Source organism: Martes martes (assembly GCF_963455335.1).
Source record: "Martes martes genome assembly, chromosome: 16".
Classification (NCBI taxonomy): domain Eukaryota; kingdom Metazoa; phylum Chordata; class Mammalia; order Carnivora; family Mustelidae; genus Martes; species Martes martes.
The window spans coordinates 12,260,194-12,278,353 of NC_137904.1; the positions used below are offsets into that span (position 1 = coordinate 12,260,194).

General features: G+C 43.8%; 1 protein-coding gene across 1 annotated transcript; it reads right to left on the reverse strand.

Annotated features, from left to right (window-relative positions):
* Positions 1-334: 334 nt before the first annotated feature.
* Positions 335-15,646, reverse strand: ZNF287 (zinc finger protein 287). The gene is made up of 6 exons (XM_080827457.1): positions 15,393-15,646; positions 13,816-14,416; positions 13,077-13,174; positions 10,660-10,786; positions 10,084-10,170; positions 335-2,682 (listed from the first exon to the last, which is right to left on the reverse strand). Exons 2-6 carry the CDS (start codon positions 14,216-14,218, stop codon positions 1,115-1,117), a joined length of 2,283 nt encoding a protein of 760 aa, XP_080683583.1. The 5' UTR covers positions 14,219-14,416; positions 15,393-15,646; the 3' UTR covers positions 335-1,114.
* Positions 15,647-18,160: the final 2,514 nt, after the last annotated feature.

Below are 18,160 nucleotides of genomic sequence, written 5' to 3' on the forward strand. Positions count from 1 at the left end.
TGAACTTTACATCTGTTTTCTATCACTGATCTTTTCCTCACACTCTGCAAATACCTGTTTTCACTCCTTGTTTGTCTTGGAATGTGGAGGGGGGGCCATACTTGGCAACCCAGCTTAGTAGGCTTCTTATGCTCATTCTGTGACATGTCCCTTGTCGTCTTTCACTACTTTAGGAAGCTTTCTGTTGCTTAAATTAGCTGTGGTTTTTAGCACAATAAGAAGCCCTGAAAGGATCCAGTTAGGAAGTCTGGGCCTTGAGCACAGTGTCTCAACAGAAACGGGCTTTCTGTGGTAAAAGAGCCACAGGGAACCTTACGTCATGAATTCAGGAGTCAGGTGAAAAAGTGGGACTTTTATTCTTATTTTTTCCTTCAGGCGGACAGATGTCAAAACCTAGTGAAACTAAGGCTGATGTTTCAAAGATGAATTTAGGGTTGGGTGTTTAATTTTTGCCCGTTTAACTAAATTTGTACAAATGCCTAAGGGCTATATATACATTAGTTTATCCTAACAGGTCGTCTTTCCTTAAGCTCTCTTCCTTGAATATTTCCATACTTAAAGAAAAATGTAATTAAATAGTTGTCACATAAAAATTAAGATACTTTCCACTATATGTATTTTGCAAACCTACTGGCTCCACATGGCAGTTATGGCATAACAGGAAAAGGGAAGGGAACCCTTTACATATTTAAGGCTTCAAAGCTGGGAAGCAATAAAGGCCTGAAAGCAGCTTTTTCAGTTATCCCAAGATGACTCACTAGTGTGAAATCCCTACTCGATGGAAGCTTTCCCCAGTTACATTCATAAAGTCTCATTAAGAAGTACTTGAAATACACGAAGAGTCAATGAGTTACAGGTTTTTGAGTACTCTTACTTTTACAGGGTTTCTTTCTGGCATGAATTAAACTGATTTCAAGTAAGGGTGAAGAAGTGAATAAAGTTTTCTTTTTAAATTTCACATTCGATGTAAATAGCTTATATCCACATTACTAATTCTGATACTTCTGCTGAGCCACATCTAACATATATTGCACTTCTTTTGAATAATGTTTTAACAAAGTACAAAATAAAATTTGAATGAACTGTAAGACCTAACTGAAGTCTCCCGTATCCGTTAATTATGGTGTCTGGCACCTGTATGAACACGCTGGTGCTGAATGAGATTTGTACTCTGCGTGAAGGTTTTACCACATATACGGCATGCGTAGGGCTTCTCTCCTGTGTGAATTCTCTGGTGTTGAATAAGGCATGTTCTCTGGCTAAAATCTTTATCACATTCATTGCATTTATAGGGCCTTTCTCCAGTATGAGTTCTCTGATGTTGATTGAGTGAGGAGGAGTAAATAAAGGCTTTCCCACATTCATTACACTTGTACGGCTTCTCTCCGGTGTGGATCCTTTGATGCTGAGTGAGGTTGGCGCCCTGTCTGTATGCTTTCCCGCATATATTGCATTTGAAGGGTTTCTCTCCATTGTGGATCCTTTGATGCTGAGTAAGGTGGACGCTCTGGCTGAACGCTTTCCCACACACGCTGCATTTGTACGGCTTCTCCCCGGTATGAGTCCTGTGGTGTTGAGTAAGGTTCGCGCTCTGGCTGAAGGCTTTTCCACATATTTTACATATATAGGACTTCTCTCCCGTGTGCGTGGTCTGATGTTGAATAAGAGTTGAGGAATGAGCAAAGGCTTTTCCACATTCGTTACATTTGTAACACTTCTCTCCGGAATGAATTCTCTGATGGCGAATGAGGTAAGTACTCTGACTAAACACTTTCCAACACTCATTGCATTTATATGGTTTCTTTCCAGTATGTATTTTTTGATGTTGAAGAAGGTGTGTACTCTGACTGAAAGTCTTCCCACATTCGTTGCATATATAAGGTTTCTCACCAGTATGAACTCTCTGGTGATTAATCAGCGATGAACTGTGGCTGAAAGTTTTACCACATTCCAAGCATCTATATGGTTTCTCTCCAGTATGTGTCCTTTGATGTATAGTGAGGTGTGCGCGCTGACTGAAGTCTTTGCCACAGTCATCACACTTATAGGGCTTCTCTCCAGTGTGAATTCTCTGATGTATGGTAAGGTGAGCACGCTGGCTGAAGGCTTTACCACACTGGTGGCATTCGTATGGTTTTTCTCCAGTGTGCATTCTCTGATGTGCAATAAGGGACGAGATGTGCCTAAACTCTTTCCCACATTCTTCACATTCATGAGATTTTTCTTTGGTATGGGTACTTTGGTGTTTCACAAAGGACGGGTTCTTCCTAAACTTTTTCCCACACACGTTACATTTATAAGGCTTCTCTCCAGGATATATCTTTCTGTGTACAATACCATATGAAACATGATTGAAGGTTGCCCTGCCTTCATCATACATAGTTTTATTATCTGACTGGGTACCAAACTGAATAATTAGGTTTGAATGCTTTTCAAAATTATTTCGATAGATATCATATTTACTGAGACACTCTTCCATAGGGTCATCTTCTTTTGAGAGGACTGACTTCAAAGTAAAATTTCTTTCATTCATGGGAATTTTCCTATAGGTATCTGATGCGTGCCTCTCGAATCTCTCATCGTAGTCATATGGTTCTTCCAATTTGACAGTCTGAGTCCCAGTCTTTACGAGTGTAGAAGTATTTGTAACTGGAGTACACTCTTGGGCTTCTGTTTTCCATTCTGGGATAAAAAGAATATAGAACATAAAAAGTTTTCCCCTATTTGGAGAAGGAAACTGCCAAAACAGAAACAAAATACTGAACATGAATAAAATGCCTTAAAAGACTATGACTCTGACAACCTTTGACATGGTCCTTAAAGCTTGGGAAAAGAGGGGCAGCCTGGGTGGCTCAGTTGGTTAAGCGTCTGCCTTTCAGCTTGGGTCATGATCCAAGTGTCCTGGGATCAAGCCCCACATTGGGCTCCCTGCTCAGCAGGGAGTCTGCTTTTCCCTCTCCCTCTACCCTTCCGCCTCTAATCAAGCTCTGTCTCTCCCTTTCTCTCTCTCAAATAAATAAAATCTTTACCAAAAAAAAAAAAAAAAAAAAAGAAAAGAAAGAAAGAAAAAAAGAAAAAAGCTTGAGAAAAGAGAATATGGGGGAGAAAACCAGAAGACCTAACTGCTGAAAAAGGACAGGCTCCTCACTACTCAACATGGACATAGATTAATAAAACAGGTTAAGTCAGGTGACTGGACTAAGAGATTTGAAAACCAGATTGTGGGATAACATGGGATGACTTCATGGATTGATTTGTATCAAGCAGACACTAACTCTCATTGACTCCTTCCAGCCTACTCTGCACAATCCACATAATACTCCAAAAGCAATTTCAAGGAGTGCTTTCCATGCTTAACTATCTCTAGTAAATCTCTCATAATAATAGTTCTTAAAATATTGTCCCCAGATGAGTGCCATAAACATCACTATCACCTGGGAATGTGTTAAATTATTGGTCCTCATCCAGACAAGCTGAATCGGGAACTTTGGGGGCTATGGAACCAGAAAAGATCCCAAATAGCCAAAGCATGTTGAAAAAGAAAACCAAAGCTGGTGGCATCACGATTCTGGATTTAAGCTCTATAATAAAGCTATAATCACCAAGACAGTATGGTAATGGCACAAAAAAACAGACACACAGGTCAATGGAATAGAACAGAGAACCCAGATACGGACCCTCAACCATGGTTGACTCTACGGTCAACTAATCTTCGACAAAGCAGGAAAGAATATCCAATGGGAAAAAACCAGTCTTTTCAACAAATGGTGCTGGGAAAATTGTTGGACAGCCACATCCAGAATGAAACTGGACCATTTTCTTGTACCACACGCAAAGTCAAAATGGATAAAAGACCTAAGCATGAGACAGGAATCCATCAAAATCCTCTGTGACCTCGGCTGCAGCAACTTCTTGCTAGACATGTCTCCAAAGGCAAGGGAAACAAAAACAAAAATGAACTACTGAAGCTTCATCAAGATAAAAAGCTTTTGCACAGCTAAGAAAACAGTCTACTAAAATCAAGACAACCTACAGAATAGGAAAAGATATTTGGAAATGTCTCATCAGATAAAGGGCGAGTCTTCAAGATCTATAGAAAACATATCAAACTCAACTCCCACAAAACAAATAAACCAATCAAGAAGTGAGCGGAAGACTTGAAAAGACATTTCTCCAAAGACTTATATAAATGCCCAAAAGACACATGAAAAAATGCTCAACATCACTCGGCATCAGGGAAATGCAAATCAAAACCACAGTGAGATACCACCTCACACCAGTCAGAAAGGCTAAAATTAACCAGTCGGGAAAAAAGACCGGTGTTGGCGAGGATGCGGAGAAAGGGGAACCCTCCTACACTGTTGGTGGGAATGCAAACTGGTGTAGCCACTCTGGGAAACAGTATGGAAGTTCCTCAAAAAGTTAAAAATAGAGCTACCCTACCACCCAGTAAATTGCACTACTGGGTATTTTCCCAAAGGATACAAACGCAGTGATCTGAAAGGAGACAGCACTACAATGTTTATAGCAGCAATGTCCACAATAGCCAAACTATGATGGAAAAAACCCAGATGTCCATTGACAGATGAATGGATAAAAAAGATATGTATATTTATAAAGAAGACATATATTTATATATATACACGCAAACATACACAGACAATGGAGTATTACTCAGCCATCAAAAAAGGGAACTCTTACCACTTGCAATGATGTGCAAGGAACTAGAGGGTATTATGCTAAGCAAAATGAGTCAATCAGAGAAAGACAATTACATGGTTTCACTCACATGTGGAATTTAAGAAACAAAACAGAGAATCATAGGGGAAGGGAGGGAAAAATAAAGTAAGGTGAAATCAGAGAGGGAGACAAACCATAAGAGACTCTTAGCTATAGGAAACAAACTGAGGGTTACTGGGATGGGGTAATTGGCTGATGGCCATTAAGGAGGGCACATGATGTAATGAGCACTGGGGGTTACATGCAAGTGATGAATCACTGAACTCTGCCTTTGAAACTTGTAATACACTATATGTTAATTAACTGAATTTAAATAAAATAAAGAAGAAACTTTGGGGGCACCTAGGTGGCTCAGTCAGTTAAGCTTTGGCTCAGGTCATGATCCCAATGTCGGGTTCCCTGCTCAGCAGGGAATCTGCTTCTCCCTCTCCCTCTGGACCCCTATGCCCTGCTCATGCTTGTGCTGTCTCTTAAATAAATAAAATCTTAAAAAAAAAAAAAAAGAAAGAAAAGGAAACTTTGGAGATAGGGCTAAAGCAATCTGTTTTACAAAGCCCTCCAGGTGGTTTTGATGTTCACTGACGTGTGAGCCCCAATGGCTTAAAAGAGAAAAGTTTAAAAAGTTCAGAATATCTCCACTTGACGTATTCAGTACCCAAACAATCCAGCTTTTCCTATTCTACTATATCTTCTGCCAAACTTCATATTCAGCTTAAAAATGTAAAGTTACCCATATAACTTCAAGCTACTCCCTCATAGCCTTCTAGAGGTGCCATACAAATTCCAGGCTTAGGGATTCTCTTTTACAGAGAGAGAGTGTGAGCAGGGAGAGGGAGAAGCAGACTCCCTGCTGAGCTCAGAGGCAGACCTGGGGCTCGATCCAAGGTCACTGAGCCAAAACCAAGAGTTGAATGCTCAAATGACTGAGCCACCCAGGCACCCCCAGATTTAGGCATTCTCTTAAGATAACTTCTCTATCTATTGAAAAAAAAGTGTATAGCCCAGCTCCTGTTTTTCTCTCTTTCTTAGAATCCTCAAGTACAGAGTAGGCTGAATCACATGACCTTGGCTTTGTGTAGTCAATATGGCTGAAGTATCAGCAGTCTCATGTGATTCAACCTAATGTAAAGTTGGGGCCAGGGCAGTACTTGGCCTTATACTATTACTTCACAACTTTGTGTGTTTCTTGTATTTCCAACTTAGATGCAAACTCTGAGAACAGCCTGTGCCTCTTTTACATTTCCTTCAGAAAATGGCCCAAGACTCTGGATATGGTGGCCACTCAAGTGAACTGGTAAAATAAATGACAATAATTTGTTGTAAAGAGGTGAACCAAATGAAAGTACACACATACACATTAAAGCAAAGCAAACAATAAAAAATCCCTGACCTCAAATCTGACTGCAAAGCAATCAAATATGTATTTATTCATGCCTATTCTATTTCCAGTATGATGGTTTAAAACAAATTTAAGGGGCGCCTGGGTGGCTCAGTGGGTTAAAGCCTCTGCCTTCGGCTCAGGTCATGATCCCAGGGTCCTGGGATCGAGCCCCGCATCGGGCTCTCTGCTCTGAGGGGAGCCTGATTCCTCCTCTCTCTCTGCCTGCCTCTCTGCCTAGTTGTGATTTCTGTCTGTCAAATAAATAAAATATTTAAAAATAAATAAATAAAAAATAAAACAAATTTAAATTAGAATATCTTTCTCTCTTGAAATCCGGTTGAAAACCTAGGACTTTCGCATATTATGATTATGTAATGAAATACCAAATATAGAGTTTATAATATAGCAAAAATGGTACCGGATAGTTCAGAAATTTTCTAAGATGCAGATCCAAATATAAATCTTTTTAAATATATCCATTCCACACAATCATATGCAGTGTTTTAAAGTGACAGCTGCCATTCATCAATAAAGTACTAGAGTAAGGGATAATGGAACACTAATAACTGGTAACAATAACTAGGTAGGTTTCTGTATATTGACTTACTATGATTCAGATATAAAATCAGAGCTGACATTAGAAAATGTTTGGGACCAATGTTAAATGAAAAAAGTAATCCCACAGCTAACATGGAAATGCACTGGAACTACACAAATAATATCAAAGAGCTAAGATGATGATAGGTTTTTGTTTTTTTTAAGATTTTATTTATTCACTTGACAAAGACAGCACAAACAGGGAGAACTGTGGTAGAGGGAGAAGCAGGCTCCCCGCCGAGCAGGGAACCCGACTGGGGCTCAATCCTAAGACTCTGAGATCATGACCTGAGCCGAAGGCAGCCGCTTAACCGACTGAGCCACCCAGGTGCCCTGATTATAGGTTTTTAAAAAATTCTTTTTTTCCCTTTCTTATTTACTTATTTATTTGACAGAGAGAGAGAGATCACAAGTAGGCAGAGCAGCAGGCATTGAGAGAGGGGGAAGCAGGCTCCTCGCTGAGCAGGGAGCCCGATGTGGGGCTCGATCCCAGGACCCTGAGATCATGACCTAAGCCGAAGGCAGATGCCCAACCGACTAAGCTACCCACCTGCCCCAAGAATTAGCTTTGCGAGTAGCATTACCCAAGTCTGGGACAACAGAGCATGAAAAACAATCACCAAAACAAACCTGGATTGGTGGACTAATGACACACTGGATTTCGAAAAATCCCAAATGTCCACAGTGACATGTTCACATAAAAAATGAGGTGGGAGGAGGAAGAACTATTCTTTTTTTTTTTTTTAAGAGATTTTATTTATTTAGGAAGAACTATTCTTTTTTTTTTTTTTAAGGTATTATTTATTTATTTGACAGAGAGAGAGAGAGATGTCACAAGTAGGCAGAGAGGCAGGCAGGGAGAGAAGGGGAAGCAGGCTCCCTGCTGAGCAGAGAGCCTGATGTGGGGCTTGATCCCAGGACCCTGGGATCACGACCTGAGCCGAAGGCAGAGGCTTTAACCCACTGAGTCACCCAGGCGCCCCAGGAAGAACTATTCTTTACAGGAGAATGCTATTAATCCTTTAGAAGAGATGACTGATTTAGAGAATCACTCAGCGATATAATAAAGCAAGACTCAAGAATGGATGCTACGAATCCTTAAATAAAATAGTGCCAGGGAGTGGAATAGGCATGTGGCCTTTAAGTATTACTCACGGATTACTTACTGACTATAAAGAAAAAAATGCACCTTTAAAATGGAGAGATCTGGTCAACAGCACCTTAACTAACATGAGTATCACCAGTGAGACAAATGGCAAAGGACAGCACACACTGATGGTGTCTTCTCGGTAAACATACTTCATCTGAATGTAAACATAAGGAAATCATCGGGTGAATCTAGATTGTGGGTCATTCTAAAACACCTGGCCTGGATCCTTCAGAAAATGTCAGAAGGGAAGTGGAAGAGAACAGAAGGGAAGGGAAAAGAAAAACAAAGAGTGTGTGTGTGTGTGTGTGTGTGTGCATGCATGCGCACACGTGCGTGCATACATGTGCGTATAAAGAGATAAGCAAAGGGGCAACTGGGTGGCTCAATCGGTTATGCATCTGACTCCGGATGTCAGCTCTGGCCATCATCTCAGGATCGAGCCCCGTGTCAGGCTCCGCCCTCAGCGGGGAATCTGCTTCAGATTCTCTCTCCCTCTGCCTCTGCCCCCACCCCCTCCTAAAAGGATATAAAGCAAAAGTGGCTAAATGGTGGTAGCTTGTGGTTCCAGGTAAAAATTACACAGGTGTTCAATGTATTGATTCTGCAACTTTTTTATAGGTTTGAAGTTCTTATGGAGGAAGGAAGAAAAGGAAAGGGAACAACCAAAAAGCCCATCGATAAGGAACAGGTTCAATAAATTATGAGACATACAATAAAATGTGATGCAGATCTTAAAAAAAGGGGAACAAGGAAGCTCTTTATATCCTCATTTGGAACACTTCTCAGGATACGCTCTTACATAAACAAAAGCAAAGTAGAAAACTATGTGTATCGTTTGCTACCATTTCTGTTAGGAAATGGAGGAAAACGGGCGCCTGACTGGCTCAAGTCAGTAGAGCGTGTGACTCCTGATCTCAGGGTTAGGAGTTCGAGCCACACAGTGTGGGTAGAGATTACTTGAAAATATAAATAAAAAGTTTGCTAAAAAGGAGGAAAATCATTTTTTCCCCAAATGATATAAAGAAAGCATCCCAAATATAGGATTTTTTTAAAGAAAAAAATTTATATATTTGTATATTAAATGTTTCATTTATTTATTTGAGAGAGTAAGAGAGACCGTAAGCAAGGGGAAGGAGCAGAGGGAGAAGCAGACTCCCTGCCGAACAGGGAGCCGGACACATGGCCCCTGGGATCATGACCTGAGCCAAAGGCAGACACCTAACTGACTGAGCCAAAGTGCTCCCCAAACATTTTTTTTTTTAAAGATTTTATTTATTTATTTGTAAGAGAGAGAAAGCACGAGAGGAGAGAGGTCAGTGGGAGAAGCAGACTCCCTGGTGAGTAGGGAGCCTGATGTGGGACTCAATCCCAGGACTCCAGGATCATGACCTGAGCCAAAGGCAGTCGATTAACCAACTGAGCCACCCAGGCGCCTCCCCCAGATATTTTTATATTGACTTTATATGCAAACAAAACCAAACAAAATACCTGAACAGAAACTACTAGGGGGCGCCTGGGTGGCTCAGTGGGTTAAGGCCTCTGCCTTAGGCTCAGGTCATGGTCTCCGGGTCCTGGGATCAAGCCCCACATCAGGCTCTCTGCTCAGCGGGGAGCCTGCTTCCTCCTCTCTCCCTGCCTGCCTCTCTGACTACTTGTGATCTGTCTGTCAAATAAATAAATAAAATCTTAAAAAAAAAAAAAAAAAAAGAAATAACTAGAAACAAGCTGAGAGATGCAGGAACTGGGTGAATGTACTATACAGTAAGAGAACGTTTTTGAGTGTTTTGAAGATTTTTTTTCAAAATTAGGAAAGAAAATGAGTTAGGGAGGTGGAGGTTGGAAGCTACAGGGATTTGTTGGTAACAGAATAAAAGAAACTTACAAAGAAGAAGGTCTGAAACTTAAAATTTTAGGGACATTCACGCATGCTTATAAAAGAGGGAGGGGACAACAGCACAGTGAAAGAGCCAGACAAAGCTGGGAAAGGGACCCAGGGGTCACAGGGAACGATAAAAGGAGACACCGGGGAAAGGTGGAACAATGATGTTTGGAACTCTGTTCCTGGTGGCCTCTGTAAGGAGGCAATGCCAAACAGTTCAGTGTTCCCGACAGGCCGGGATGTCTGCGGAGCGTGACCTGGCCATATTTAAATACATGTATCTCACTGCGCTTACGCTATTCAATGCAAACAATCTCATGACAGTTATTCTCTCACCTGGACTAGGGCCTTCTAAGATCTCTTTTATCACCATCCATGGTTCTTCCAGTAAGGGAATCACAGTTGGTCGGTACACTGTAAGTCCTGTTTCGGAGGAATATAAGGAGTTTTATGCTGGAGATAAACAGTTGTTCGAATTTTACTGCCTAACTTCTACTTATCTGTGAGGACAGACGTCCATAGGAAAACAATGGTTTCATGTACATGATCTAGTAGGAGAATTAGGTCACTGTGCTTAGCAGTGCTACAATAAAAATGTCCTGCTGCTCAGGAGGGTATGTGCACAGAGCCCTTGGTGGGAGGAGATCACAGGAAAAGCAGGGAGTGGGCAAGGTGCAGTGTTGTGTGGAAGCCCTGGGAAGCCGCGCGTCATAGTTCTCAATGCTCCTTCACTTAGAAACTTTTTATTTGGCAAAAGGGAGAACACAGCGGTATCTATGCCCGAATGGAATGAGCAAACTCAGCTCTAAGCCCAATTCTCAGCAAAGTGCTTCAGAGGCCAACCCATTTTTAACAACAGAGGAAAGAAAGATGGTGGATATGCTGGCAGCAGTGGGCACGGCGGATGCTTACCCAGAGAAACCATGTTCCAGTAGTTCTGTAATGTCACAGTCTTGTACAATTCCTTCTGTACGGGACGCATTATCTCCCAGTCCTCCTGGGTGATGTCCACAGCCACATCTTTGAATGTCATTGATTCCTGAAACATCGAATATAACTTGGCTCAAGAACTGGCAGGAGGAGGATAGTGGTAACACCAGGGACATGAGTGGTGGGGGAATCAGAGAATGTTGACCTTTAGTAAGAGCCTAAAGGTTATCTAGTTAAGTTACAGATAAGCATACGTGAATGGTCCTACAGGGAAGTCTGAAAACATGGAATTTATAATTACTTTTTCAGCTGGCACAAGTGTATGTATGGATGGCTCCGTCTTAAAGGAGGGTTTTACACAGATGACAGCTAAATGGCTCTGCTTTTCAAATTCTGCCTTAAGAATTCGGACTGTCATAATTTGAAATTTTAAGATATATTTGTATGCTTTAGGATGAAATGCAGAGCCCCTCCTTCCTTTTTAAAATAAAATTGGGACCAAAACCCATACTGATGAACTGTTACACTTTTTTTTTTTTTTTTGGAACTGTTACACTTTTAATATATCTCACAATCTGGTAAGGTAAGTATCCCCCTTTGTTCTTTTTCTTCCTTTTGTTAAAAAAAATTGATTCCTTTTATATGTTTTTCAAATAAACTTTCTAAGTTCCTTATAAAAATTGTATTGACTAAAAATAAATAAATAAATAAAAATCTAAAGGGGCGCTTAGGTGTCTCAGTGGGTTAAAGCCTCTGCCTTCGGGGGACGCCTGGGTGGCTCAGTCAGTTAAGCAGCTGCCTTCGACTCAGGTCATGATCCCAGCCTCCTGGGACTCTTGGCGGGGAGGCTGCTTCTCCCTCTGCCTCTGCCTGCCACTCCGTCTGCCTGTGCTCACTCTCTCTGACAAATAAATAAATAAAATCTTAAAAAAAAAAAAAAAAAAGCCTCTGCCTTCGGCTCAGGTCACGATCCCAGGGTCCTGGGATCCAGCCCTGCATCGGGCTCTCCGCTGGGCGGGGAGCCTGATTCCCCCTCTCTCTCTGCCTGCTGCTCTGCCTACTTGTGATCTCTCTCTGTCAAATAAATAAATTAAAAAATAAAAATCTAAAAAAAAATTGTATTGACAATTACACTACTTATAATTTAGGGAGAACAGACAATTTAACAACACTCAAAGCTGCTTTCATGTCTTATGGTATGATACAGGACATGGACGTACTACAAAATTTATGCTACGTTTAGTCCTAGATATTTTAAACTTGGGGGGTGGGGAAAACTGTGCAGGGAACCTTTTATTTCATTTTTATCATCTGTCTGGTTTTAGTGTGTATGTAAGAAAGTTATTAATTTTCTTTGTTTTGTAAAGTAAGCTCTATGTCCCACATGAGGCTCCAACTCATGACCCTGAGATCGAGAGCTGCAAGCTCTACCAAGTGAGCCAGCCACCCCTAAAAGTGATTCATTTTCATATGCCAGTTTCTGTAGTAATCACCTTACTCAAATTTTCTCCTATTGTTTCCCAGTTCTTCCCTTCACTTTCCTAGGGTTTTCAGGTAAAAAATCGTACTACCTATGAATAATAATTTTACTCTACTAATTTCAGATGTGTATATATATATAAATATTTTAAAAGATTTTTAAATTTATTTTATTTGACAGACAGAGATCACAAGTAGGCGGAGAGGCAGGCAGAGAGAGAGAGGAGGAAGCAGGCTCCCTGCTGAGCAGAAAGCCCAACGTGGGGGTTGATCCTAGGACCCTGGGATCATGACCCGAGCCGAAGGCAGAGGCTTTAACCCACTGAGCCACCCAGGCACCCCTCAGATGTATATTTTTACAGCAAAAGTTTCTCTTAAGGTGGCCTGATAGAGCACAGACTCACGATCAATAGTAACACCAGAAAATACATCGCCTTTAATTACTTGTTAATGAGAAAAATAATTTTAGCAACTATTGCTTACCGATGGTTTACTGTAATCCAGGTTAACTACAAGTCTCATACTGTTTAACCTCACAATCTAAGAGCTAAGTTCTATTTATTAGAGTTTAATCACTCTGGCTAAGTGTGGTCAAGTATCTTGCCCCAAATCATAGGTTCTGATTCATCCGGCTGTGGAGGTCAATCCCTTAACCTCTATGCAATATTGCTGCCTTAAAATCAAACCAGTGAGGAAAGGGGTATCAGGGGAAGGCAACAGGAGCTTATTTCTTATAAAGGGCAGTCACTTATCTTAACAGGCCAAGCTGGATTTTTAAAGAGAGGAACAGATGCTTAAGTCCTAGACTGGGCTTTTGGCGGGGGGAGGTGGACAGAAGTTACAGGGCCAGGACATAAAACGTCCTCACACAAACACCTGCAAGAAGCCACTTTAAAATCACAGAAAAAACTAACACTTACTTTGGTCACCAAGTCACTTAACCACCCTGCCTGGAAAGCAGGTCTTCCTTTGGAGTCTTCTGGGGTCTCTTGGGGAAGGGCAGAGTTCTGCGGAACAGCTAGGGAAGGGAGACCATGACGGAGATTAGTCCTGTTTGAACAGTCTGGGAAACTTAACCAAATAGATGCATACTTCCCTAAAGTGAGAAATGAGAAAGAAACAAAAAACAGCACCCCGACTTTAAAGAAACAGAGGGAAGGACCAGTGAGACTTGTCCTAAGACATCAATGCAGGTTTCAAAAACAAGTCTGTTCTGGGACTGCTAAGGATATACACCAAATTCCCAATTTTCTACTAAATCTTCATGCGATGTAAATTGTGTGTGCTGTCTCTTAATAAGGAAATATTCTCTGGACCCTTTCCTACTTTTTTGGAAGCATGTTATTATAAAATCCAATTCACAAAGCAAATGGCTTACTGACAGAATGGTTCAAACCTCTGCAGGTAAAATTACCGACGGCTCACACTGGGGTAAATGAGTTGCATCTGGTCATTGTTTTTAGGACACTAGGTAACATGTGTTTGGTCCCAAGCAGTCTGGAAGGGACACACCATGCAGGATGGGGTTCCATGTTAAAGCCCGTTCTCGACTCACTGCCCTGTGCTCTCCCAAACTTCTTTAAAGGGCTGTTCTGTGATACAATGGTTGACTTCTCTAACCACCCAGGATTCCTCTCCTTTCTGCCTTATGATTCTCACCTTCGTCTTCTAGAATCTGAGTCAAATCCTCCACCAGAGTCACCACCTCTTCACTGCTCTCTGGGTACTGGGACTTCACCCAAGTCCTAACCTCCCCAGGAAGGATGGTCAGGAACTGCTCCAGCACGAGCAGATCCAAGATTTGTTCCTTTGAGTGAATCTCAGGTCTCAGCCATTTAAGGCAGAGCTCTCGGAGTTGATTCAATGCCTTTCGAGGACCAGCTAGGTCTGGATATGGAAAATTCCTAAAATTCTGTCGACAGGTCTCAGTGTCACGCAAGATTCTTGAAGCAAGGGTTTCCTTCGCAATGTTGTGGGGTCCACTCTGAGCCTTGTCTGGCTTCCACATGAGAAGGACTTGGGAGCGTGAAGAACTGGTCATCCTCTTGCACGAGGCCAACATCGCTACAGGTGGGAGAGTCAATCTGGCAATATTCTTTATATCTCCAGTAGTGAGCCAAATGCTTGAAGTCTCATGCTAGAGCCACAAAGACATTATATCAAGGGCTGCTGCAGCCAAGGGCAGAACAGGGTCAAAGTAGAGTTAGCAGCCTTAGTTACAAATTCTGAGCCCAGAACTTGCAGGGATGGTTAAGAGACCCTGAAACACAAGAACAGACCATGAAGTCAAGAATTCTGGTGCTCTCTGCTATCCACATACGCGAACAGAAACAGTCTACTCAAGTGTTCACAGGTAAACACACATAGACTTTACCTGGGTCTTCCTTCCCTACCTCCTCAGACTTGTGAGATTAAATGCAATCTGTTGGGGACAGGGGTCGGGACGGCTATCAAAAAGGGTCACAGAAGCAAAGCCCCGAAGCATGAGCAAAATAACAGATCAAACTTCTAACTTGTTGAAACAGAAATTAAACTTTTCTGGGGGGCGTGGGGGGGAAGCTTCAGTATTTTTCCGATGTCACAGAAGCTGTAAAGGACCGCACTGGCTCTCAACAACAGAGCTTACCTGTAGGTCCTTGGAACAACCTGGGAGGAGAATCCTTCCCAGGTTCCCAAGGAAACTGTCAAGGAAAAAAAGGGCGGACGTGTACTTGCTTTTGATGTTAATGCCAGCACATTCTAGCTTCTCACTATCAGAGGGCTGGAGAGACAAGCCGGTTGGACTGGGAAAAAGTAGAGGAGGCTGGTGTGCCTTGAAGCCCTTTGAAACGCTTCTACAGGAGACAATTCCTCACGAGTAAATTTGAAACCAGGATTCCCGAAGAAAACCTCAGAACAGGCCTGACCCGGCGACCTGACACCACCTGTCCTCGGGCTCCAGCTCTGAGCCCTCCTCAGGCTCAGTCGTGTAACCGAAGCCAACTGTTTACAGGCTCTGCAGAGGATATGCGCCAGCCCCGCCCGCCGCCTCCCCTGCCCGGTCGGGTCTCCCCAACTCCCCTTCAGCCGTACGGTCGCGGGCAGCGGCGGAGCGGGGACCCGGCCCGCCACCGCAGCCAACACCCCGTGCTCGCCTTTCCCGCAGGCCGCGAGCGCGGACGCCGCGCGGGAACCGGCTGGGGCTCCGGCCTGACCGCGCGGACACTGGCCCCCGACGGCGCCCTCGACATCATTACCTGTCGCGGGGGCCGGGCGGACGTGCAGCCGGAGCGGCCGGAGAGGCCCGGGGCAACAATGGCGGCGGGGGCGCGGGCGCCTGCGTGGCGAGCTCAGCCCCGCGCCGCAGAGGGGTCTCTGGCTCCGCCACTTCCCTAACCGGGAAAGCACGACGTGTCTCGGCCAGGAGCCGCACCTTCCAGCCGGGTCCTGAGGAGCCTGGCCCTGCACGAACCGCGCCTCAGCTCCACCGCGACCTCGCCTCAGTCCCACTGCGCATGTGCGCACGGGGAACGCTGCGCGCCCGCTGAGCCAATCGGAAGGCGCGTCCCGGCCCTCCCTCCCGCCCCAGCCTCATTCCTTGGACCTGTCTCCATGGTAACCTCCTCCACCCATCACTGCGACTTGCTTGTTAGCCCGCAAGGTTCTAATGGAACTTTAAAGTTTCCCTGGCCAGAAGCAGGTCTGGAAGATGACTGGGAGGTCGAGGAGCTACTAGCATCTGGGCGAGAGGGATGCGGATGGGCGGCGGTTAAAGCTCCACCCTAATTAATCAGAGAAAACCTGGTGCCATGGGGTGCCTGGGTGGCTCGATCCTTAAGGGTCTGCTTAAGCGTCTGCCTTCCCCTCAGGTCATGATCCCAGGATGATGGGATCGAGCCCCACATCTGGCTTCCGGGAAGCCTGCTTCTCCCTCTCCCACTCCCCCTGCTTGTGTTACTTCTCTTGCTGTGTCTGTCAAATAAAAATATAAAATCTTAAAAAAAAATAGAAAAGAAAAGAAAAGCTGGTGCCAGAGTTCTAGAGGAAGGAGGGGCATGGAAGACGTGGGTCCAAAGGCAGAACAACCCAAAGTGCATTTTTGAGCCTTACTGTGCATACACATCCACTATGAAAGGTTCTGAGTCCCTCCTAGGAATTGGATTCTGACTTGGAAAATGGATAACATCCAACAGCATGCTGTTTACAGAGACACAGCAAACCCACATAAAACGCTTGAAAATAAAAGGATGGAATACATTCTAGGCGTCCCTGTTATTTACTGCCGTGTTGGCAAACCACCCAAGACTTAATAGGTCTTAAAAAACAATCACTGTATTATGCTCATGGATTTTTCGCGTCAGGAATTTGGAAGGGGAACAGCAGGCATGGCTCTTCCCAGCTCCACTGTGCCCAGGGGGCCCAGTTGAGATGACTTAATGGCAGGGAGGGTCCATTTCCAAGATGGCCTCCTCACTCACATGTCTTAATGGGTGAGCTCAGACGGCTCAAGGATGAGTTAAGCTTGGATTTATTCAGAGTGACCTTTTCCACATGAAGGATTCAGGCTGGCTGGACTTCTTACATGGCATCTCTGGGCTCAAGAGCAGATATTCTAGTGAATAAGAAAGAAGCTTCATGGCTGATGGCGACATAGCTTTGGAAGTCAAATAGCATCACAGCATCACACATGATCAAAGAAGTCACAAGTCTGCGCAGAATCAAGTAGAGGCGAAAGTAGACTCCATCGCTTGATAGGAAGAGTGTCAGAGGGACTTAATACTACTACAATAGGCAAATTTGAGCAAAAAGAAGTTGGGCAGCGTGATGGGTTTTGATGTGGCACTTAGCGTGGCTACAGTCTCCTGCCATTCAGTGAAATATGAATTTAGGTATTTTGTAGATGTCATTAACGTGAGCAAACTCAGGGGCGCCGGGTGGCTCAGTGGGTTAAGCCTCTGCCTTCGGCTCAGGTCATGATCTCAGGGCCCTGGGATCAAGCCCCGCATTGGGCTCTCTCCTCATCGGGGAGCCTGCTTCCCCCTCTCTCTCTGCCTGCCTCTGCCTACTTGTGATCTTTCTGTCAAATAAATAAATGAAATCTTAAAAAAAAAAAGGTGAACAAAGTCAGTTGAATTAAGTTGGGAAGATTATCCTAGACAACGATGGGTGGGCTGATTCGATCAGTTGAGAGTCCTGAAAAGCAGAACCAAGGCTCCTCTGATGAAGAAACTCCGTGAACAATGCTTCCCGTTTGCCATTCCTGACAGATTGCCCTATGGATTTGGATCTTGCCCAATCAGCCCCCACAATTAGCCAATTCCTTGTAGAAATCCAGTACCTATGTTCTGCTTCTCTGCCTGCACCCTGACTGATGCAGGTAATAATCCTAATAACTGACAAAAGGGAACTTTAAGCAATCCCGAGGGAATAAATAAGTATGGTAGCCACTTATAAAAAGAAAAATTGACAAAGACTATATATCCACCATCACCCTATGTCCCTAACAATAAGGCCTCCAGGGATACTAAGCAGCAATTGATAACTGCAGGAAGTAAAACATAAACTAACAACGGAAGCTGGAAACTTTAACACATCCCCCAAAGCACTGGAGTGCTGGGCTGCCGGGATCCTCCTTTCAGGGCTGGGGCACCTGTTCCCTCGGGGGCTAGTGTATTTCAAGGCCGACAGCTCGTGACTAACTGTGTCTCTGGGAACTGCGCTGGCTGAAGGGAGCCGCCTCTCACAGATGTCTTCTCTGCAGAGCAGTCCATAGCCAAGGGCGCCACTACAGCGAGTCAAAGACCTTGGATGTCTTGCTTCAACTTGCAACTTCTCTAAAGGGCTGTTCTGGCTTGAGTTCCCTACTGGATCAGATGAGGCCACTACTGCAATCGTGTAGCATTTCAGCTTCCTCCTGGGGCCCTATTTTCCTTACGTCACTCCTCTGCAGGTATTTTTGTAGAGAACACTACCTAACAATACCGCTGTAGCACCCCGAGACTCGGGATGGGACATCTGGATTGAT

What these genes read in the sequence shown, in the direction of transcription:
- ZNF287 (XM_080827457.1), bottom strand. Translation starts at nt 14,218, where the DNA reads ATGTTGGCCTCGTGCAAGAGGATGACCAGTTCTTCACGCTCCCAAGTC. An exon ending in TCAGATTCTAGAAGACGAAG is followed by an intron (nt 13,175 to 13,815) that starts GTGAGAATCATA and finishes TCCCTTCCCTAG; the next exon opens with CTGTTCCGCAGAACTCTGCC. An exon ending in CTTAGAAGGCCCTAGTCCAG is followed by an intron (nt 2,683 to 10,083) that starts GTGAGAGAATAA and finishes TTTTTATCCCAG; the next exon opens with AATGGAAAACAGAAGCCCAA.